This window comes from Leptopilina heterotoma, unplaced genomic scaffold (assembly GCF_015476425.1).
Source record: "Leptopilina heterotoma isolate Lh14 unplaced genomic scaffold, ASM1547642v1 Lhet_24, whole genome shotgun sequence".
In the NCBI taxonomy this organism is placed as follows: Eukaryota; Metazoa; Arthropoda; class Insecta; order Hymenoptera; family Figitidae; genus Leptopilina; species Leptopilina heterotoma.
The window spans coordinates 4,463,058-4,487,538 of record NW_025110956.1 but is presented as its reverse complement, the minus strand read 5'-3'; the positions used below and the strand labels follow the sequence as shown (position 1 = coordinate 4,487,538).

General features: G+C 21.7%; 1 protein-coding gene across 4 annotated transcripts; it reads right to left on the bottom strand.

Moving 5' to 3' along the window:
- Nucleotides 1-585: 585 nt before the first annotated feature.
- LOC122502881 (protein phosphatase 1 regulatory subunit 3C) lies at nt 586-21,046 on the bottom strand. 4 transcript variants are annotated; one of them, XM_043613203.1, is made up of 5 exons: nt 20,904-21,046; nt 12,420-12,671; nt 8,089-8,601; nt 3,986-4,599; nt 586-1,720 (listed from the first exon to the last, which is right to left on the bottom strand). In XM_043613203.1, exons 2-4 carry the CDS (start codon nt 12,663-12,665, stop codon nt 4,435-4,437), a joined length of 924 nt encoding a protein of 307 aa, XP_043469138.1. In that variant the 5' UTR covers nt 12,666-12,671; nt 20,904-21,046; the 3' UTR covers nt 586-1,720; nt 3,986-4,434. The 4 variants fall into 4 exon arrangements, with proteins under 4 accessions (XP_043469138.1, XP_043469137.1, XP_043469139.1 ...); XM_043613202.1 differs by having other exon boundaries at nt 20,908-21,046; XM_043613204.1 differs by lacking the exon at nt 20,904-21,046 and adding an exon at nt 16,602-16,827.
- Between the last annotated feature and the right edge of the window lie 3,435 nt (nt 21,047-24,481).

Sequence of the window (24,481 nt, the reverse complement as noted above, 5' to 3'; positions counted from 1 at the left end):
TATTAAAATATAATTGAATTCTTGCGAACAAATTTGATTAAAATTTTCTATATAAATAAACAAAAAATTCTGTAAATATTATTTTTTTTATAATTCTAGGATGATGGTTCTGGTCGTTAGCAGAATCCTAAAAGTCCAATCACCGATGGAATTACGAGTTTTGAAAAATTCCGTGCCTTCAAAAATTCCCCAGCTGTTTATACAAGAATTAGTTCTTATCTCAATTACGTCGAAAATATCATTTGACCGTGAAAATGTTTAAAAGGTATGTTCTATTTACAAATAATTTTGAAAATATTTATTCATTTTAATTCTATTTCGATTAAAATTGAAAATAATCGAAATAATTTAATATAACGAAAATTTGAAGAATTAAAAAATAGTTTTCTTTTAATTAATTTATAAAGTTAAGTTTTTTAATAAATCTTAATAATATTATTAAGAGTATGAATATAAAGTAATTTTCAATAATCGAAATCAACTGAAATTAAAAATAATAAAAAATAGGAAAATAAAAACGAAGAGAAATGAAGAAAAATATATAATTCTATATTAAATTATAGATTCCAAATAAAAAACCAGAAATTTAACATTAAGATTTTAAAGCAGATTTGTAAAATCTGCCTCATTGTCCCATTTTATTAAAAGTATTACAATATTTAAAATAATAACATCTATTTAACGAGCACATTCGCAAAAACTTTGTACAATATAAAACTTATAACTAATAGTAAATTGTATACGTGCATAAATTTTTTCATAGAAATAATTTACAATTATCAGATATTTTCTTCAGAACAAGTTCATTATAGAACTCAATAAGTGAAAATATACACAAATTCTTAAAAATAATATTCTTCTAAAAGTCTCTAAAAATACCGAGTGTTTAATAATAATTATGTACAATAGAAATTGAACTATATCTATAAAAGAAAATATTTACAATAAAATAGTAAAATAATGGAGATATGATAGTTCGTTGATTATAAAACATTTTTCTTTCTTAACTATAAATTTTAACAGTAGTAGAGAAAAAAGGAAGGAAGAAGAAAACGCAGGTACTTTTTCTCCCCAAAAAAAATTAATAAATATTTTAAAAGTGATATAATAATAATAATAATAATAATAATAATAATAATAATAATAATAATAATAATAATAATAATAATAATAATAATATTCTTTGACGAGCATCATTTCTTTTATGGCGAGATTTCAGAAAATGAAATAATTAAAATAATTAAATTATCAGTCTTAAAACTCTGTTGTTAAAGTGTTACCAGAAGTTCCGCTCTGAATTCACCTTCCCTCCCTGACAACTATATTTTTATAAAAAATATGTACACAAATTCACCAGTCTTACAATTTCGTCTATCTTTCTCACGCATACACTCAAATAATTTGTCTTTTCTCACATCTTTCACATACTTGGAGATTTTTTTTCCTTTATAAACTTTTCACATTTTTTTACTATTGAATCAAAAGAACATTCATTTGTTCATTTTTCTTTTAAAGGCACTTTCATTTTTTAACAGTGATAAAATTTATTAAAATTTAACATTCAAAAAAGTTTTCAAACTGAAAAAATTCATTTTAAAATTTGTAATATATTTTTACGAATAACGATTTTAAATCTAGTAAAAAAAATGATGATGATCCATTGGGAAGAAATTTTCACTATTGGATTGAATGCGATCACTTTTAGTTTCAGTTCTCCAAACTGTAAATAAATAATTATAAAATTCGATTATTTGTTTCAAGGAAGGTCGTTTATACGCATTTATATAGATGATTAATGCGGAAGATAATCAATGAGCATTCTCGTGAGAGAATTAGTCGATGAGAATAAAAAGAAATCAATTTCTTGATAAGAATATATTGACAAATAATTCAAAACAAGTGTCAATTGATTGACATAGGAAAAAAACTGAACTCTTCCATATACACTTGCATTTTTAACAAAATAAGTTAATTATTAGATAGAGAAATTAGAAAAAAAAACAAATTAAAAAGTTTGAGGAAAAGAATTTCGAATTTTTTTTTTTAATTGTTCTGCAATTTATCAATTGAAGATGAAAAACTACTTTAAATTTCTTATTTTTCTGGAAAAAAATCTAATATTTCAATATTTGCATTTTTGAAGAAAATTTAATTATTAGATAGAAATTAAAAAAAAGAAAATATAAAGTTTGTAAATAGTTTTTCTAAGGAACACTTTTAATTCGTTTTTTGTCTCAATTTGATATCCTTAGAAAAACTTTGTGAATAAAGAAAAAAAAATTTCAATTTTTTTCGGTTTTATAAATTCTTCTCTAACTACTGGAAAGTAAAATATTCTCTAAATTTTATATGATCCACAAATTTTTAACGTTCAAATAAACGAAACATTTTTTACTAAAAATACTAGCAGTATAACTATAATACTATTTTTTCTCATTCATTTTCGTTATTAAATTGAAAAAAAATAAAGACAAATTTTGTTTATCTATTTCAAAAAAATCAGAATTTTCTTAAAAATTGTTATTAAAAAACAAGAAATTATGCAAATTTTGTTGTTCCTTTTTTTTAATAATATACTTAAAAATTTTCATTTACGAGACAAACTTTTTTAACAAAACTTTTTTTTTATAAAAAAATATGAAAAAATTTGCATAATCTTTATTTGTCAAATATTATTTTTACATTATTTCAAGATTATATTTTTTTAAAGAAAAGTAAAGAAATTTGCATTTTTTAAAAATTAAGAAAAAAGTTTGTTGAATTTTTAAATCATCAAAATGGAAATAGAAATTAAGGGAAAAAATAATGAAAATTTTGTAACCAAAGAATATATGATTGACAAATCAAAATTATGAGAATTTTTTACCATTAGTTATAAAACTTAAAATTCATAACTTTATTTTCAATTAAAAAATAGAAATAACACAAATTTTTTAACTCTTTTTAAAAAAATGTACTTGCGATTTTGCTAAAAAAAATAGTGATAAAAAATGATAATTTGCAAATATTTTCTATTTACGACTAAAAATATTGAAGTCTTGTTTAAAAATTGTGATGAAGAAACAAATTTATTTATTTTTCCCTCTTTTTCGAAAAAAGAGAAAGAAATTATCAAATAGAAATTCTGGAATTTTTTTTCATTAATTCCTAAAAAAAAAATTAAAATTTCGTTAAATATTGTGATTAAAAAACAGAAACTACACAAATTTTTTTCTAAAAGAAACTGAAAATTATTTATAATCAAATGTTTGACAAATCAAAATTATGAAAATTTTCTTCCTTCATTTTTTTTAAAAATCTTTTGAAACTTCTATTTTATTTTTAATTAAAAATTGTGATTTAATTTATACAAAAAAAATTTTCTCTTTATTTCTAAAAAATATCGAGATTCTACTAAAAAATCGTAGCGAAAAATAGAAATTATTCAATTTTTTTTATTTATTATTAAAAAACTGGAAGATTTGTTAAAAAATCGTGATTTTAAATAAATGGTCCAAATTTATTTCTATTTTCTTCTTTTTCAAAAAAGAGAGAAAAACAAATTTTGGTATAAAAATTTTAATTCTGAAATAGAAATTATGGAAATTTTTTTCATTAATTTCTGAAAAAAGAAATTATAATTTCGTTAAAAATTGTGATTAAAAAAGAGAATTTGTTAATTAATTATACACAAATTTTTTTTCCAAAAGAAACTAAAAATTTGGTGATCAAAAAATTATAGTCAATGATAATAATTAATAATAGTTAATAATAATTTTCATAAATTACCGATTGCAATAATTAATTGTAAAATTAAAAACTAAAATTTAACATTTATCAAGTCATATAATTAATTTTGTTGATAATGACTCAAAATTTGTCAATACAAATTTAATTTGAAAAAAAACAAATAATTTTCCTTCATTTGAACGTAGAGACCTTCAGGATCATAAAATTTCTCTTGTACAAATATAGTATGATTTAAAAATAAATTTCAAATACTCACAAAATTTATTGGAAGTCTCAATTTTCGAAGTATCACATTAATCCAATAGAACTCCTTCTGATACTTTCTCAAGAATTTTCTCCTCATTCGTATCATAAAGAATTTCATCTCTTCCCCGTTTATTTCCTTAATTGCCGATCTACATCATTTTTCCCTATCACAGGTATTCAAATTTCTTTTTTATTCAAATTGGAAAATCGAAATTTCCGTTTATATAAAAAAATTTCCAAATTTCTCTCAGTTTGTATATATTTTCGTTTGTTTCTATTTTCTTGAATCGAATCCTATTTTCTTGAGTCTTTTTTCTTTATGGTCGTAAATTAGAATTTCGGCATTGTAGTTGATTTTCAATCTCCAAATTAAAAAAAAAAAAAATTGCACGCTGATGGTAGATAAACGTCAAAGATCTTGAATAATAGTGTGCACTTTTTAATTATTGGAAAATAATGTCACCAATATGGTGCATCATTTGAGAGATGTTGCCACGATGCAAATTCACTCCACGTGGGAATATTCACCCTCAATGCATCCTCGATCACATTTGTATGATTGTGTATTGCCTTCATCAGCGTTTCATCGCTTTTATTCAATTCATCACGATTTTGTAGCACAACCTGAAAAATTAAAGGAAGTAAAATTAATTAAAATTTTGAAAAGAAAATTTTATTCTATCCCGATTACCCATAGTGATACATTCGAATTTTTGTTATTGGTTGTGAAAAATCCGTTATTTTTATTATTATTATAATTTATTATTAATGAGAGGACTGTTAATTTTTTACCATGTGATAAAAAATAATTTCAGACCATATTGCTTTAATTGACTAATTATAATAATTGACGAAAATGCTAATTTATTACAAAAAGATGAAAGTTTTTATTAATACCATCAATAATAATAAAATAGAAATTAGTGGAAAAAATCCATAAGTGATTTCTTTGATCGTAGTAATAATTTAGAGAAAATAAAAAATTATTAATTCAACTTCTACCGAAACGTCAGTTTTTTGTTGATCCTTTGAACAAAACAATAATTTTTTATTATTTTCCCTAAATAATGAAATATAAATTTGTTAAATTTATTATATTTATTTAATGCTGAATAAAAATAATAAATTAATATTTTATAATAATAAATGAATACCATTTATTAATATTATTATGATTAATAATCTTTCTATATTAAACCATTGAATTATGAAAATTATTAAATTATCATTTTGCTTTAGCCCATATGAATTTGAATTTGAAAAAAAAATGGAGAAAATATATTTAAAAAAAATGTCGTTCTTGAGAAGATAAATTTGTTTTTCTTTTTTTTAATGAGAAAGCAGTTTTTTTGAGAGTGTAATTTATGTAATGATAAAATATGTAAAATTGATTGGAGGCAAAAATTAATAATCACTTTTGGATAAATTGGTGGAACTGATTTTTCTGTTTTCTTCTGTAATCCCTGTCCCTTGTGCTCTCTCATGTAAAATACTTTTAAGGCCATTTTAGCCTTGACTTAATCTGTAATCCCGGATAAAAATCTTTGTATAACAGTTTTTAATTGATTCAAAAAAATGTTGTTTACCTATTAAATATTTTACTTAAGTAGAATAATAAATTTAATAACGAATAAATTCCGGTATTCGAAATTAATTGAATTATTTTGAATTCAATTTATTTTTTTCAATTTGAAAATAATTGAATTATTTAAAAAAAATTCTTTCAATTTTTTGAGAATAATATAGTTTTTTAAATAAATTGAATTAAATTTAAATAAATTGAATTTTTTCTAAGAAAATTTAAATTCTTTCGAGGAATTTTGTTAAAATTTTATTCAAAATAATTAAATTGCATCCAGAAATTTTATTATAAAATTTGATTGAAACTAATTGGTTTTTTTCCAATGAATTGTATTATTCCTGAAAATAATTGAATTATTTTAAAGAATATCTTTGAATTTTTTAAAAATAATATAGTTTCTTAATAATTTTCTTTGAAAATTCCAAAAGTAATTGCATTTTACGAAGAATTATTTTTAAGTTTTTCAAATAATCGTGTTTGTTATAAATTGTACATAATTGAAAATTTGATTAAAATTTTTGAACATAATTGAATTTTTTCAAAGAAAATTTAAATTCTTTCGAGAAATTTTATTAAAATTTTTTGGAAATAATTAAATTCTTCCCAGAATTTTATTACGATTTTTGAAACTAATTGAATTCATGAAAAGAAATTTATTATTTATAAAAATAATTGAATTTTTGAAAATAATTGCGAATTGTCTGAAAGAATTTTCTTAAGTAACATTTTTAATAATAATTAATTTTTTTTTAAAAATTTATTGAAATTGAATTGAAAATAATTGAATTCCGCTGATGAATTTTATTATTTATAAAAATAATGGAATTTTTGTGAAGAATTTTATTAAAATTTTTAAAAATAATTGAATTCCATCAAGAAATTTTAATAAAATTACATTGAAAATAATTGAATTCCTGCGAAGAATTTTATTATTTATGAAAATAATTTAATTTCTGCTAAGAATTTTGTGCAAGTCTTTGAAAAAAGTTAAATTCTTTCGAGGAATTCAATTAAAATTGAATTAAAATTCCTGAGAAGAATTTTATTATTCTTAGAAATAAGTGAATTCTTTCGAAAAATTTTATTAAAATTACATTGAAAATAATTGAATTCCTGTGAAGAATTTTATTATTTAAGAAAATAAATGAATTTCTGCTCAGAATTTTGTGCAAGTCTTTAAAAATAGTTCAATTCTTTCGAAGAATCCAATTAAAATTGAATTGAAAATAATTGATTTCCTGAGAAAAATTTTAGTATTCTTAGAAATAATTGATAATTCTTTCGAGAAATTTTATTAAAATTGCATTGAAAATAATTAAATTCCTGAGAAGAATTTTATTATTATTAATAATAATTTAAATCTTGCGTAGAATTAATTTATTATTAAATTAATCTTCATATTTATTATTAATTATTCAGCAATTAATGTATAAAAACTACAAGTAAAATAAGAGAAGAAAAGAAATTTGTTTCAATAATTTAAAAAAAAATACCTAAATTATGTAACGAGAAATAATTATTTACATTTTTATTTTTCATATTTTGTAATCAGTTATGACATATTCTTTTGCATATTTGAAACTATAACATTTGAGAATTAAAATGCAAAGGTCTTACACTGACCTTTGCAATTTTAATGTTTATTTTTCTTTCCGTAAAATAAAAATAAGAAAAAGAATATAGTTTTATATTTGCACAAAAATATACATATGCAAATTATAAATTCCCCGTTATTCTGAAAAAAGCTATTTTAAACTCTTCTATGAATTATTAATAATTTTTTTTTCAGTCACGATTCTCATTCGCGACTTTCTCTCATTCACATATATATTGATGCAAAAATATAATATTTATTTAAAGTGACAATTATTATTCATGTAATAGTTAATATAAACATGAAATGAATTTTCTTATCAATTGGAAAAGATGTATATATGTAAATTAAATAATCTAGAAAAATATAATAAAACATTCTAATCATTTTGTGGCGCCAATTTAATTTCTTATCAATATGCAATTATATCTGAATAATTGTCGTAATTGAAAATTCTTTTTTTTTTCATTTTCACATTCATTCTTATCTGTATAATAAACTGGACGATTATAGTTCAATATGTTTCGATTTTAATGAAAATAGTTTTCTCAAAGACAAAGAATTAACATCTTCTTTTTTGGAACGTAAAATATTTCCAGATTAATTGGGTTTTGTTTTACACTTCATTCCGATTAGTGCGTTTAAATTAAGATTACAACTTTCTGTCACGATGAAATTAAAAATAAAATACTGAGTAAAAGTTTTGAAACCTTTTAACCTTTTATCATGATACGACATAATTCTGATATATTTTCTCTAAAGAAATAAAAAGGAACCAATATTTGTATTGATTCTTTTTTTCTCAAGAAATACGACTTTACTGTTTGAAAAAAAAGTTTAGTTTTGGAATTAGTATTAAAAATATTAAAAATTTGTCTTTGGATTATTGCGTGAGTGAAAAAAGAATTTCTAAATTTAGAAAAAGAGATGTACAAACCTGTTTTTTCTTGACAATGTAATTTTTGGTGGCATTATTGTCCCAAAATTCAGAGCCATTTGCGCGATAGCGAACACAAAATTCAATGACATTTGATTTGGCAGGTAAGGTCAGACTGAAGCGAAAGGTGTCGTAGAGATTGGTTAACATTTGCTGATGTGCTGGCTGATCAACGTAATTGCATTGAACGTCTTCGTGAGTGGTCCATGAATCGGTACTGACTCTGATGACCACTTCCTTGTCGTACGAGAGATTTTTGACCTTCACTGTGCCCATGAGACACTGATCAGCCTCACGGATAATTACATTCTCAAGACTGACTGCATCTTGATCCAATTTCCTTCGATACATTAAATAATCGCTTGCCGGTTGTGAAAAACACAATTCCCATGGATATTGATCATTCGTTGACAATACTTTTTTGCTGAATTGCAATTTACATTGAAGGACTTTCTCGACAAATGTATTTGTCCAAAGGGGTGGTACGTTACTTGGTTCCTTCATAACTCGTACCTGAAAATTCAAATTTTTAAAAATTAGTATTTTGATTTTCAATTTTTGTTATTTTATTTAATTTATTTTATTTCTATTATTTTCTGTTTATTTATTTCTACTTATTGTAATTTTAATTTTTTATTCAATTTTTATTCTATTCTATTAATCTTTTTCTAATATCAGAGCTCGGACTGAGTGACTTTTTCGACTTTTTTCGACTTTTCTAAAGAAATGTGACTTTTTTCGACTTTTTTATAAAAAAAAATGCGACTAATCGACTTTTTTCCACATTTTTCAATTACTTTTCGACTTAAATTTTAAATAGTAAAAATCTTTTTTTGTAAACAATATTATTCACAAAATCATTCTTCTCTTTGGGGGAAAAAACATAACATATTCCCGTTTCTTCTTAATATTTTTCTAGGAAATTCTCAATTTTTATAAGGAAATAATTTGCATCATTTCTATCTCTTAATTACAATTGCTTTAATAAAATTTAAAGTTTTTTAAAAATAAATGAAAAAAAATGTTTTTAAAGTCTATTTGTCAATTAGAAATTTTAATTGAGAATGAAATTGAAACTTTTAACATTTTTAGAAAATAAAGGAAAAAATTTTAGATAAAAAAAAAATGTTCTGTTACATTTATTTACAAATTTCTTTCAAATTTTTCGAAAACATCAATAACTACTTTTTTAATTAAATATTTAATTATAATTATTTTTCCATAGGAAAATTTTTTAACTATTTTTTATGAAAATAATTTAATTATTGCGAAGAAATGTATAAAAAATTAGTTATTAATTGAATTCCTGTGAAATTTTCATTATTTATATAAAAATAATTAAATGTTTGCGTACAATTTTATTAAAATTTTAGCAAATAACTGAATTTCAGAAAAGAATTTTATTATTTATAAAGATAATTGAAATTTTGAACAGATTTTTAAAAAAAATTTTTAAAAGTAACTAAATTTTGCAGAAGAATTTTGATATTTATAAAAATAATTGAAATTTTGACGAGAATTTAAAAAAATGTTTTGAAAATACATAATTGAATTTCTGCGAAGAATTTTATTACTTTTGAAGATAATTGAATTTTGCAGAAAATTTTATAAGAAATTTTGAAAATAATTAAATTTCCAGGATGAAATTTATTATTTATGAAGATAATTAAAATTTTGACGAAAAATTAAAAAAAAATTTTTGAAAATAATTGAATTTCTGCGAAAAAATTTCATTATTTATAAAGATAATTTCAATTTTGATAAGAATTTAATTAACATTTTTTTCAATAATTGAATTTCCGAGAAGAATTTTATTTATTTATAAAAATAATTGACATTTTAAAGAGAATTTTTAAAAAAATGTTAAAAATAATTAAAATTTTGCAAAGAATTTTATTAAAATTGTATTTTGGATTGTTTCGAAATTAAAGTATGTGTTGTCGAGAAATGTGACTTTTTTGAGTCTTAAAGACGATCCGAGCTCTGTATTATTTTTTTAAAAATTTTATTTTATTATTTTTATTATTTTATTTTGTTTATTAATTTAATTAATTTTATTTCTGTTATTTTCTGCTTTTTATTTTATTATTATTTTTCTTTTATTTTTACTAAATTATTTTCGGTATTTTGTTTGGTTTCCTTTATTTATTAGCTTTTTATTTACTTCCGAATTTTTATTATTTTATTTAGAGTTTTGATTCAATTCTATTTTTATTATCTTCTATTTATTCTTTTTTTATTTATTCTATTTCGATTCTATTTTATTATTTTTTTTCTTTTATTTCAAATTTTTTTTGGTTTCTTTATTTTTATTTGATGATGAATTTTTATTATTTTATTTTATTTTATTTGCTTCCAAATTTGTATTATTTTTTATTTAGTTTAATAATTTTTGGTATTTTGATTTTATTAATTCTATTTCTATTATTTTCTATTCTATTCTATTTTATTTTTATTTTTTTATTATTTTTATTATTATTTTCGGTTTTTTATTCGGTTTAATTTTTTTTTAATTTTATTTATTTTTTCTACTTTTTTATTTTTTAGTAATTATTTCCTTTTTATTTTCCTTTAATTTACATTTTCCATTTTTCTGATATTATTTATTATACACATTTTATAGAAATCAATTATAATTGAATGATTTTATTTGAAATCATTGATATTTTTGTATTATTAATAACACAAGAAAGTTTAGAAATGAAAATAATGACTAAATTCTATTTCCACTAATTAATTATTAATTCATTGAATTTCGATTGTCAAAGTGTTTACTTTTTAATCCTATAATAGTACTATTTTTCTTTTATTATGTATTAATGAGCTTCGCAGTGTTTTGATTGTAGTTCGGAGCTCAGTTATAATCGAGATTTCGTATTAGAAACTTAATATTTAATACTTCATACTACACTGTGTGAAAATGCCAAGTGCCAAGCCAAAAACCAAATGAAAAAAGGTAAATTCATAAAATTATCTACAATTATTTTGATTTCCCCTTTAAAACACAGAATATAATTAATTACAATTATTATAATTGATTATTACAATTAATAAATTCCAATTTGAAAGTTCTCAATTCTAATTTGAATTCAAAATAGTAATTTTAATATATTTTAGTTTTTAGCATTTTTAATTAATTTAACAAAATTAACCCTATTAATTAGTAAATAATAAATAAAATTCAAATACAAATTGTTAATATTATTATTACTAATATTATAGAAGCAATTAAAAAATAATAACACTTAGATAAAAAAAACTTATCGTACTAGAAATGTAAATATTTTTAAACCAATTTGCGTACGTTCGATTTTTTTTTTCGCAATAAGTCAAAAGGGAAAACTCCCGAAAAAAATGAGAATGTAAAAAATTTTTTTTCTCGAAGTAACGAAGGTCACAAATGCTAAAAGAGAAAAAAAAGTGCGAAATCTCGAGTGTTATCTCGCAAGTAACATTAAATTGACCTTCTCTTGCTTAAGATATTAGAAAAGAAATACTTTCTTAATATTCAAATTTATTTAAATTTATTCAAATCTAATATCCCCACAGACTGACTGAATATTAATTTCATCAAGCTCAGATTTATATGTTCAACGACCTTATACTGTCCGAGAGAGAGAGAGAGAGAGAGAGAGGAGAGCTTAAATCCCAAAAATAAATTTCTTTTCTTTTTTGGTATTTTAAGTAAATATTTAATCCTTATTTTCGAAAAATGCACTTTTACTTTTTTTTTATATATTGATTTAATAATAAATCTGTGTCGAGTGTCACTCAATATAGTGGAAAGTTTTTTTTTTTGAGAAGGGAGAGAGATTATTTAAAGAAAGAAATTACAAAACGATAAACATCTGCGATTCAATGAATTAATAAATTAATAACGAGAAAGAAATTTCATTTCGAAATTTGATTGTTTTGATTATATGGTCGACTGTGTAACTATTTGAATATTTTCTAATTCGTTTAATTATTTTCATTTTAAGTTTTAAACTTATTTTGCGTTTTTGAATTATAATAGAATATTTTAGAGAATGGAATAGAATTTTTATTTTCTGGTGCTGCAAATTTCGCTTTACATCTCTCATAGTCTTATTATTTTCTAATTTAATTATTTGTTTTATTTATTCATTTATTATTCTTATCGTTTTTTTGTGTATATTTTTAGAACTATTTATTTAATTTTATTTATTTGAGTTATTTGATTTATTTTTTTAAAAATTTATTTGACTTAAATTTACCTGAAAAATAGCAAAAAAAAAATAGAAATTATAGAAAATAATTTTGATTGAATAATAATAATAATAATAATTCGTGTGAAAAAAAATTGTTATTACCTCAGTGAGAGGCCGTCCGCGATCGTCGGCAAACACCACTCGCTTTTTTCGTTTATTAATAACATCGTCGGTGTTTTTTAATAAACCGTCCAAGTTGAGTGATCCCACAGAAAGACATGGACGTATTCGAGGTGGGACGGATCTGTTAGACGTCGTAACCATCAGGGAACTGTATAACAGTGGACTGTATACAGGGGGACTATGTCCCAAAATCAGCTCCGTTGGCATCGTTGCTACGGAGCACATTTAGATCTGAAATTCACAAAAATTCATTTCATTAAAATAAAATACTTTCAACAATTTTTTTTAACTTAATTTTTCAATTTTCAGTATCTATTCAAAGAAGTAACTTTCAATTTTGAGTATTTATTCAAATAAATAATACACAGCGAAGAAAAAAGTACGAAAAGAAAAAAATATAGAAAAAATACGAAACGAAAAAAAATACGAGTAAAAAAATAAGAAACGAAAAAAATATAGATGGAAAAAAATACGAAACGAGAAAAAATACGCGAAGAAAAAAATACGAAACCGAAAAAAGTACAAAACGAGAAAAAATACAAATAGAAAAAATACGCGAAGAAAAAAAATTCGCGAAAAAAAAGACGAACCGAAAAAATACGAAACGGGAAAATATACGCAAAGAAAAAAAAATCAAATAGAAAAAAGTAGGAAAATAAAAATTGAAAATGTCCAATGAGACAAAATTTATTCGAAAAATTCACGAAATATATTTCTTTTTGTAATCAGTAAACAATAGACAATAGAAGAAATAGTTGGATATATTGAGAAATAAAAGGAAGGACACCTTGATAATAAAATGCGCGTCAATAAATTATTTTCAACGTCCTCATTCTAAATTTAGAGAGCAAAGTGGTAAAAGAGGGGTCTTTAGCAATTATGGGTCGAAAATCTTAAATAACTTTTAAACTATTGGAGTCAATCCAATGCGGTTATTATTTTAATGTAAGTGATAAATTTTCTTCCTTCATATAATTATCTATACAAGTAAGAATTTATTTTTTTTCTCCTATAATAGATGTTTACAATTCTTCAAATTCTCTAATAGTCGTTAATTTAACATATCAAATGTAAATTATTCAATCATTTTACAAAATCACTTCTAATTCTACTTCCTTTTTGTATACAGATTTTACTGTCAGTCAAAATTTCCCTGATAATAATATTTTGAAAATAAGATAAAAATTACAAAAAAGAATAAAAATTACAAAAAAAAATCTAAATTACAATTATATTTTTAAAATAAAATATATAAATTACAAAAAAGAATACAAATTAGGAAAAAAGAAATAAAACATTAAATTTTTCATAACTATAAAACATGAAGATATCGATCACTCCAAGTCTTCGACTCGGAGTAATCGCTTTCTTCATGTTTTTTTATTAATTAAAGATGACAAATTGATAAAATCATTATTTCATATTATATAAGAATTTTGTTATTGCAACTTCTTCAAAATTATTTTTGAAGATTTCAATTCAATTATTATTTTCTAGAATTTTTAACTAAAATTCTCCTTTAAAGAATTATTTTTAATAATTTTTGAAAAAGTTCTTTGACAATTTTCAAATCCATTTGTTTACAATTCAATTTTACGAAATTTCAATTATCCGAAAATTCTTCAATTAAATATATATTAGAAAATAATAACATAAAAAAATTCAATTAAACCTTTTGAAAAATATTAATTTCACAGAATTGTTAATTAAAATTTTAATTTGAAACCATTTCAGAATTCAATTATTTCTAAAAATTCATGCTATAATACTTTTAATATTCAATTATTATCTAAAATTTTAACTGAAATTCATTTTTTAATCAATTTTTATTAGAAAATTCAACTAGAATTCAATTCTTTAAATACAAAAATTAATAACTTATTGAATAATTGAATGTTTCATTAAATTGAATTCTCATAAAGAATTTTATCAATAAATTTGTAAATAACTCCATTCTTTTGACAAAATGGAATAAATTTTTTAAGAATAATTATACCTACATATTTCGAGATTGAATTATTTTAAATAATCGAAATTCTGTGATGAGTTTTATTATTTATGAAAATAATGATATTATTGGGAAGAAATTTATAAAAATTTGTAAATAATTGAATTCCTTGTAAAATTTTAATTATTTTATGAATATAATTAAATGTTTGTGCAGAATTTTAATAAAATTTTTTTTAAATAATTGAATTCTTTGGGAAATTTTATTAAAAATAGTAGATATTGAAAATCATTGAATTGAGGACAATTTTTGAAAATAATTGAATTTTTTGCCGAGAATTTTATCAAAATTTTGAGAAATAATTAAATTGATTCGAAGAATTTTATAAAAATTTTGTAAAATAATTCAATTCTTGCAACGAATTTTATTAAAATTTTCAAAAATAATTGAATTCTTACGAAGAAATTTATTAATATTTTTTTAAATAATGGAATTTTTTTGGAAAATTTTATTAAAATAGTAGATATACTGAAAATCATTGAATTTTTGAAAATTTTTGAAAATAATTGAAATTTTTGTCGAGAATTTTATAAAAATTTGAAAAAATAATTGAATCTTTGCAACGAATTTTATTAAAATTTTCAAAAATAATTGTATTCTTACGATGAACTTTTTATTAATTTTTTTTAAATAATTGAATTCTAGCGAAGAATTTTATAAAAATCATTTTAAACAATTGATTTTTTTGTAAAAATTTTTTATAAAAATTGTGTTTGCAAATAATTAAATTCCAGCGATAATTTTATTATTTTTGAAAATAATTGAATTCATAAAAAGAATTTTATTATTTACGAAAATAATTGAATCTCCTGTAAAAATTTTATATTATTTATGAAATTAATTGAATTATTGCGAAAAAATTTATAAAAAATTTGCAAATCATTGAATTCTTGCAAAGAATTTTATCAAAAAATTTGATAATAATTGAATTTCTTCGAAGAATTTTATTATTTATGAAAATAAGTGAATTTGTCAAGAATTTTATTAAAATTTTTCATAATCTTAATTAAATTCTTTTGAAGAATTTCTTTGAGTTTTTTCAAAATAATGGAGTTTCTTTAATAATTTTAATTAAAAGTTTTCAAAGTAATTGAATTTTATATGAAAAATTTCTTTCAAGTTTTTACAATAATCCTCTTTCAATTCTTGAATTTTATTAAAATTTTTAGAAAATAATTGAGTTCTTTTGAAAAATTTCTTTAATTTATTGAATACAATCGAATTTGTTAATAATTGTATTGAAAATAATTGAAGTTGTTTCTATGAACGCTTTACTAGATTCCTCTGAAATATTCATTAAAAAGTCCACTGATAATTAAAAGCACTAAATGTACCATTTCCTATAGAGAATTATTGTCATTTTAAATTTTTGACAATGAGCATAATTCACTGACCGGCACAACAAGTGATATACAGTAACTGTCAAGATGGTAATTTAAAAAATGTAAAGAAAATCTTTGGTTACAAATGCTAATCGTCTTCCTGTCACAATTTTTTTATTTTGCAAACAAGACATATTGTACCGCACAATTCAATGGCGACGAGGCAGTAAAAGTTGATAGACAGCAAATCATAAATTATTTTCCTCTTTTTTTTGTTTCTTTTTACAAGGTGTGTATCCATCATTTGAAACGAGAAAATTGAGTATTACCTGCATATATGTCATTTAAACGTGCATGAAAAAAAGAAACATTTATTTTAGTTTAATTTTTACTCGCATTTTATAACAGATATTATTTTCAAGGCAATTATAGAATAGTATTATTATTTATATAGATATCGAATGAATGTTAATTATAACGGATATTAATAAACGACATCGCAGCGAAATGTATGAAAAATAAAAAAAAAGAATACAAGTAGCTATCAACTAATGTTTCCCTTTATAACACAACTGACATTAAAGCTTCAACTTATTAGTCTTTCATCAATGTGAAAATGATATCAGGCTAATAACTCCAACACTTCCGCTAGAGTCACATGTTGCAAATTACAATAATCTACAAATGATTTTTTTTTACTTTTCATTATTATTACTTTATCAAAAAAAAAACAAAAACAAAAACAAAACATAGTCAACATTTTTCGATAATAATTAAAATTATAAGAAATAATAATAATTTTATTAATTTGACACAGTAATTTAATCTTACCAAAATTAATCAGCTTCATAATTAATATTCGCACAATCAATCTTCATAATTAAATTCATCAATAATCTTACAAATTATTTGAGGAAAATTCCTCTCTTTCTTTCTCTCTGACAATTTCTCCTCGGAACAAGAACATTGTGTATAATTTCTTTCTGAATCCATTAAAGACAATATTTTTAATTATTTCTGTCAGATTTATTAGTTTTTTACGTTTTTTATCAGATCACAGAAAAACGAAAATAAATAACTCAAACGAAAAAGAATTACAGGTTATGTTGTTTTGTTTACGAACTGTATATCGATTATCATATTGATTGTTTGCAGCATCTGATTGGTTAATTACATTTTTTTTGCAATTTCCCCTAAGTGTGTAAAAAATATAAAAAATAAACAGTAAATAAAAAGAAAAATTAATTTATCACATGTGGCAATTTCACTTTCAAAAGAATATTCTTTTATAAATCAAAACAGTTTTCTGTAATTTAAATTAGAAATGTGCTTTTTCGGAAAAATGTCAAATTTTCAAATTGACCAATCAGGTGGTTTTTCAACATCGATAATAATTCGATTAATTCGATTATGAAATCAAATCAAACATAACCTTCAATTGAGTCCTAATAGAGATAACACGTGTTTTTATCGCGCAATTAATTAATTAAATAATCAGTTAAAATTTTCCATAATAATTGTAATATTAATTAATTAAAATTTAATTGAAGATTAGTATTCTATATTAAAAAGAGGTAAGAGTTTTTTAACCTTCTATAAAAAGAATTCAAGTATTTATTATTGCCTTTTTTTCTGCATTGTTGAGCGCTAAAAATAACATGACAAACGCGCGAGAATTTATTGTTGTTTTTATCTACTTAGCGAGAGATTTGTGTTTCATTCTCATGCCATTTAAATTTAACTAGTCTCGTAGATTTTCAATCGACGAAATGGTTTTAAATGAAATTAGACTAGTAAGCCCACACATATTTTGAGTGTCTTTTCTCTGTGCGAGCTAAAATTAACATAGAAGGAGAAAGGCATCAACGTGGCGTCTTTGCTCCAATTTTTTTCTATATATCATTAAGAATATGCAAGAATCTGCACGTGTTTTTATCAAATATTTCTCATCTTATTTTAACTATTAGGCAATCAATATATATATATATATATATATATATATATATATATATATATATATATATATATATATTTGTATCAAACTATATATTATTTATATTTATCCTTGGCATATAATTCCACTTCTTAATTCCTAAGCTGTTTTCTATAATTAATTGTATTTAATATGTCCCCGTGTTTTCATTATAGTCTTGTGGTTTAAATTTCCTTTAATGGTGTAATGGTAATAAAAAAAAATACTTGCTCTATGAGGAAGCGAAATGGAAAATTATGATAATTAACCTTTGCATACTGATTGTTTATTATTTATTAATTTTATTTTTATTGCTATACTATTTAATTAATTCATTTTTCTAATTAATTAATTCAATTAATTTAATTAATTAATTAATTAAATTAATTAATTAATTAAATTAATTATTCAATTACTATGTAATTAATTCAATTTTAATTAATTTTGCTACTTAATTAATTAAAATTTAGTTAATATTACCATTAAATTAATTTAATTTAAACTACTATTGCTATTTAATTAATATTACTATTTAATTAATTTAATTTTAAATAATATTACCATTAAATTAATATAATTTTAACTACTATTGCTATTTAATTAATTTACTTTTAATTAATATTACTATTTAATTAATTTAATTATAATTACTATTTCTGTTTAATTTATTTACTTTTAACAATTAGGATAATTATCTTTTTTTAAATAAAATTTTATTTTGAAATTGATTATTTTTCAAATTAGCCAAATAATAAATTTGTTTTTGGTTGATTATTAAATTTTATTTTCCAAATTATTCTTAGTGAAATGTTTCTTTAATTTAAATTTAGAGAGTGACCAATTACCAAATGCTAATAAATTTCTCCTAATTTGCATAAAAATCAATAAATCTGTTTTCCAAAATTGAAAATGTAATAATTTATCGAGATTAAAATTATTGTATAATAAACAATAATATTGCAAACGATTCGAAAAATATTCACGTGTCAAATTAATAGAAAAATTCTCAGAGAGCAGATATGGAGATAAAATTTTTGCAATTGAATCACATTTTTTATTTTTTATTTATCTATTGAATAATTATTCAATATTGTATTTATTTATTATTGTCTATTTTAAAATAACTATACAGAAATATAATATAAAAATTAAAATTATTTTAAAAAAATTTAATTAGTTAATAATTAAATTTTCCGAAATGTAGCTATTTAAAATTAAATTTGCATATGTCACTAATTATTTTTATAAATTAATGAGATGAGTAAAATTAAAATAAGTTAATAATTTAAATAAAATTAGAAATAAGAAAAAATTGATTTAATTAAATTTAAATAATTTCAATTAGAACGAGTTTGTTTGAATTAAATTAACTAAAAATACTTTTTTGACAATCAACTAATTTTTGGTGATAAATTATAATAAACTGTAAATATTTTCGGAAAAGAGGAAATAACAGTAAAATTGTGTACCTTAATGTTATTTATAGGGAAGATTATCTCTGATAAAGAGCACGTAGTCTAAAAATAGAATATCTCACGATTCTTTCAAAAATATTCAGTGCAACTAAAGGAGCTCCAAACTATCCTGAGGATTTTAAATTCTATAGAAGCAATTTTCAAATATTTCTGTGCGAGAATATTTTAATTTTTAAACATGAAAAGGAGATAATCCTGTGTGTATTATGAAAAGTATTTTACTGATATTTTTATTTTTATTTCGTAAAAAATTATTTACAATAAATTACATTTTCTAATAAAAAAATTATATTTTTTTTAATTTTATAACTTTTTCAATACTCAGGGTGGCCACATGTCAGTAAAGTCAGGGAAATGTCAGGGAAAAAAATATTTTGTCAGTAAAGTCAGGGAAATGTCAGGAAAAATTTTTTTGTCAGGGCAATTAAAGAAATTAAGACGGTCATGCAATACATTTTTTGCTCTAAACAAAAAAATTTTTGTCAGGGAAATTCGTTGTTATGTCAGTAAAATGTCAGGGAAATTGATAAAGTCAATCTTGCGGCCACCCTGAGACTATATTATATTGTTTCAGAAAAATAATAATTTCTACACTTTTTTCCATGATGCTTTATTATCTGGAAATTAATATTATATCCGTCTTCGAGTTTTTGATATCGTTCACTCGCTATACTTAATGAAACTTGAGATAATGAAAAAAAAGTATATGGAAATGCCCCAGACATAAAAAAAGTGTAGAAATAAATTACATACTTTGAAAAAAAAATTCGAACTAATTATATAATCGTGATACACATTCTAATTGATTACAGAATTTAAACGGGTCAATGTATTCTTAATATAAACATAAATAAACATTGAGAAAGAGACGAAAAAACAGTAGAAATTGGAAATTATAGTCTTTTGTCATCGGGAGTTAATTTTTAATTTTATCTTTTTTGTAAATTTTATTCTTTTGTAGTTTTGTTCTCTCATATTTTTATTTTTCCTACTTTTCTACTTTTATTCTTTTGTATTTTTATTTTAACTTTTGTTTCGTATTTTTATTTTTATTTTTTATTTTTGTTCCACATTTTTTGTATTGCTTAGTATTTTTATTGTTTTGGATTTGTATTTTTTTTATTGTTTTTACTTTTTTGTATTTTTAATTTTTCTATTTTGTTATTTTCTCGTTATTATTTCGTTTCTTATCAAATTTGACTTTTTTTGTTATCAGTATTGACTAATTCAATGTATACTATTTGTCTAATTATCAGTGTAACGTCTGTTAAATTTTTCACGTTTATTTATTTTTTCGGATGTAACCAGAATTTGAAAAAAAAATCCGTAACTTTTCGATCAATTAGATAAATTTTTTTTTCGTAAGTTTGAAATTTCTAATTATAAATTACGATGTCTGGAGGATAAAAACCAACTTTCTACAATTTCTCTTATTTCAATTCACGTAATCAAAAATGGCACATAAGCGATTGACAATATTGTTGTAAAAAATGTAAATTTTGCAAAAATTCTCCCCTGGAAATTACACTTTATTAAAATAAAATTCTTTTTCAGATTCGTGTCGAAAAATGAAGAAATGGAACATTTTTGCAGACGCTTCAGAAATCTATTTTATTGAAGAGGAGGTTAAACCGGTTTGCAACCATGCACGAAGGCGACATTATATTCCTTTTAAAATGGATTTACTTACTTTTTTTGCCGTTAAATGCCGAAGCAAGCCTCTAGTATTCTTGTCTTAAATACTTCCTGTTCTAATTACAAGTAAGTATTATAGTTGCTTTTTTGTACTTTTGTCAAAATTAATTGCAAAAAGCAGAGTAAAATTTGCACCGGTTTTTCTTACACCGCAAAACTATTTTTTTTATTATAAAATATGGACATTTAACAATTAGAGTAACAGCCGCACTTAGTTATTAAAAACTTAAAAACAAGAACTGTTAATTATTGAAAAAAAAATTATTTAAAATTATTGTCGATTGAAGTGATGAGGCATTGGAGCCTCGTCAACTTCAGTGAGACCCCGTCAAACTGATCGAATCTAAAGACACAACTCTCCTGACGGATTTCAATTTGATATTTTCTTAGCTGGAGTTGCAAGACGCATGCGTTCAAGCGCCCTCGTGCTATTCACGTGAATGTCTTCTTTGGGCCAATTGCACAACTTGTAAAACCACGTGGAGGGCAGCCGCGCCGGTTTCAGGCCAACGTCTCAGTCCACCTTGGTTTATGCAGATTTATGGGTCCTTTTTCTTTTTGGAAGCGAAGGCAATATTTCCAACACGTTTTTCTGGTAGTATGGAAATTTTTGTAAAACGGTATTTCCACTTCGCCTTCGTGTGACAAAAGAAAGTGGGAATCGGCAAGTTTTCTTTAAATTTTATACAACTATACTGATTTCTGTATTTTTTTGTTTGTTGGTAAAATCCTCTCAAAACGTTCTTATCTATAAATGGGGATTTAGTATACTAAAAATTTTATTATCAACTCTTCTAAAATTTGAAACACTTCAAGACATTTTTAATATATATACTAAATATTAAATCGAATAGAAATTTTCTATTTGATTGCAATTTTCTAAAAGATGTTGAAATTATAACTTAGTTTACTTTACAAAGTTTGTACTTTGTATTTGTATCAAAGTGGCGCGACTTCTTATCCCATATAGATGATTTACTAGAATATTTGCGAGATATTATTTTATTTCTCAAAACATCACTTTAGTATAATTTTAGCTCTAAAAAATAATTGTAAGACAGAATGCTTATAGGTAAATAATGTCTTATTAAGTAATGAATCATTAATCAAATTTTAAGTAAAAATACTTTTTAAACAACATGAGTCTTAATTGAAAGAATTTTTTAGAATAAGAATAATAATTAAACAAAAATATCTTTAAAACTAAAATAGATTTGAACGATATTTTATAGAAAAAGATTACAATTTGTAAAAAAATTTGTTAAGCAAATATTTAAAGTCTCAAATTCTTTGTTTAATAGAATATTTATGTGCCAATCTTTCAATTTTCAAAAAATCTTATTTATTGGAATATATGTTTAAATAAACTTTTATTAATACAATGTATTATTTAGAAAAAATGATATATGAAAAAATGTATAATTTAATTAACTCTTGTATGACAAAAATTTTTCTTAGGCAAATGGTAATTTTATAGAATGTTAATTAAAAAGAATATTAATTTACAAGAAATGAAAGTGAAACGAATTCTAATTTAATAGAATACTTAAATGTCTGAATTATAATTTGGCAGCATGTCAATTCGATCGATTTTATATTTGTAAGAAATTCAATTTGACATAATATCAATTTATAAGAAACACTTTTTCGTAGAATTTTAATTTATCAGAATTGTAATTTTGTAGAATATTAATATTGCCAAATCTAATTTTAGTAGAAATCTGCTTTATCAGAATGATCAAATGTTCGAATCCCCAAAATTTCTAATTTCATTTCTACCCAAAATCAATGTGACATAAATATTTGGCGCAAATTTTAAAAATTTAATTTCTGATTGGTGAATTTTTAAATTTGCGCCAAATATTTATGTCACATTGATTGTAGGTAAAAATGAAATTAGAAATTTTGAAGATTCGAACATTTGATCATTCTGATAAAGCAGATTTCTACTAAAATTAGATTTGTCAATATTAATATTCTACAAAATTACAATTCTGATAAATTAAAATTCTACGAAAAAGTGTTTCTTATAAATTGATATTATGTCAAATTGAATTTCTTACAAATATAAAATCGATCGAATTGACATTCTGCCAAATTATAATTCAGACATTTAAGTATTCTATTAAATTAGAATTCGTTTCACTTTCATTTCTTGTAAATTAATATTCTTTTTAATTAACATTCTATAAAATTACCATTTGCCTAAGAAAAATTTTTGTCATACAAGAGTTAATTAAATTATACATTTTTTCATATATCATTTTTTCTAAATAATACATTGTATTAATAATAGTTTATTTAAACATATATTCCAATAAATAAGATTTTTTGAAAATTGAAAGATTGGCACATAAATATTCTATTAAACAAAGAATTTGAGACTTTAAATATTTGCTTAACAAATTTTTTTACAAATTGTAATCTTTTTCTATAAAATATCGTTCAAATCTATTTTAGTTTTAAAGATATTTTTGTTTAATTATTATTCTTATTCTAAAAAATTCTTTCAATTAAGACTTATGTTGTTTAAAAAGTATTTTTACTTAAAATTTGATTAATGATTCATTACTTAATAAGACATTATTTACCTATAAGCATTCTGTCTTACAATTATTTTTTAGAGCTAAAATTATACTAAAGTGATGTTTTGAGAAATAAAATAATATCTCGCAAATATTCTAGTAAATCATCTATATGGGATAAGAAATCGCGCCATCAAAGTACCTTTGGATAGTAAGATAAATGCAGATTATTCGTGACTACGTAAAAGAAGATTGGAAATACTTTTCCTAGTAGTTTTAAAAACAACAAAAATTTAAGAAAAGAAAGATTAGAAAAATTTTCTAGAAAACGAGTAAAATTGTAATTGTAAAGTTTCGAATGTTCAAGTGCACGAAATTTATTTATTTCTTCTTTCTAATTGAATTTTTATTACCATAATTTTGCGTCATCACAAAAAAATATAAAATTCTTAAATTTGAAATTTACAGGGTTGCCAGAAATCAGGAAAGTCAGGGAATTCAGGGAAAAGTTTTGGATTTTTATTAAAAGTACTGGAAAAATTGAGTTTTTAAAATTCATGAGAAAACTCTGAATTTTGATGTTTTTTTTTGTTTGCTTCGTAATCTTCAATTTTTTCTATTTCTGACAATAATTTCTTTTTAAATAACTTAATTTTTCAAAAACTATCATAAAATATTATGACTTATAAATTATTTAATGAATGACTAATTTTTACAATTTTCATAAATACAAGATTGATAGAAGAATTTTAGTTAAAAATACTAAAAGAAATTGAATTTTGGAAAAGTTACAAATGATTCCAGAAATTCAATTATTTTCAAAAGTTATAAAAATTCTTCGCAGAAATTCAAGTATGTTCAAAATTTTTTTTAAAATTCTCGTCAAAATTTCAATTATCTTAAAAAACAATAAAATTCTTCATCGAAATTCAATTGTTTAAAAAAATTTTAATAAAATTCTTGGCAAAATTTTCACAGGAATTCAATTATTTTTGTAAGTAATAAAATGTTTACAGGAATTCAATTATTTAAAATACAAAATTT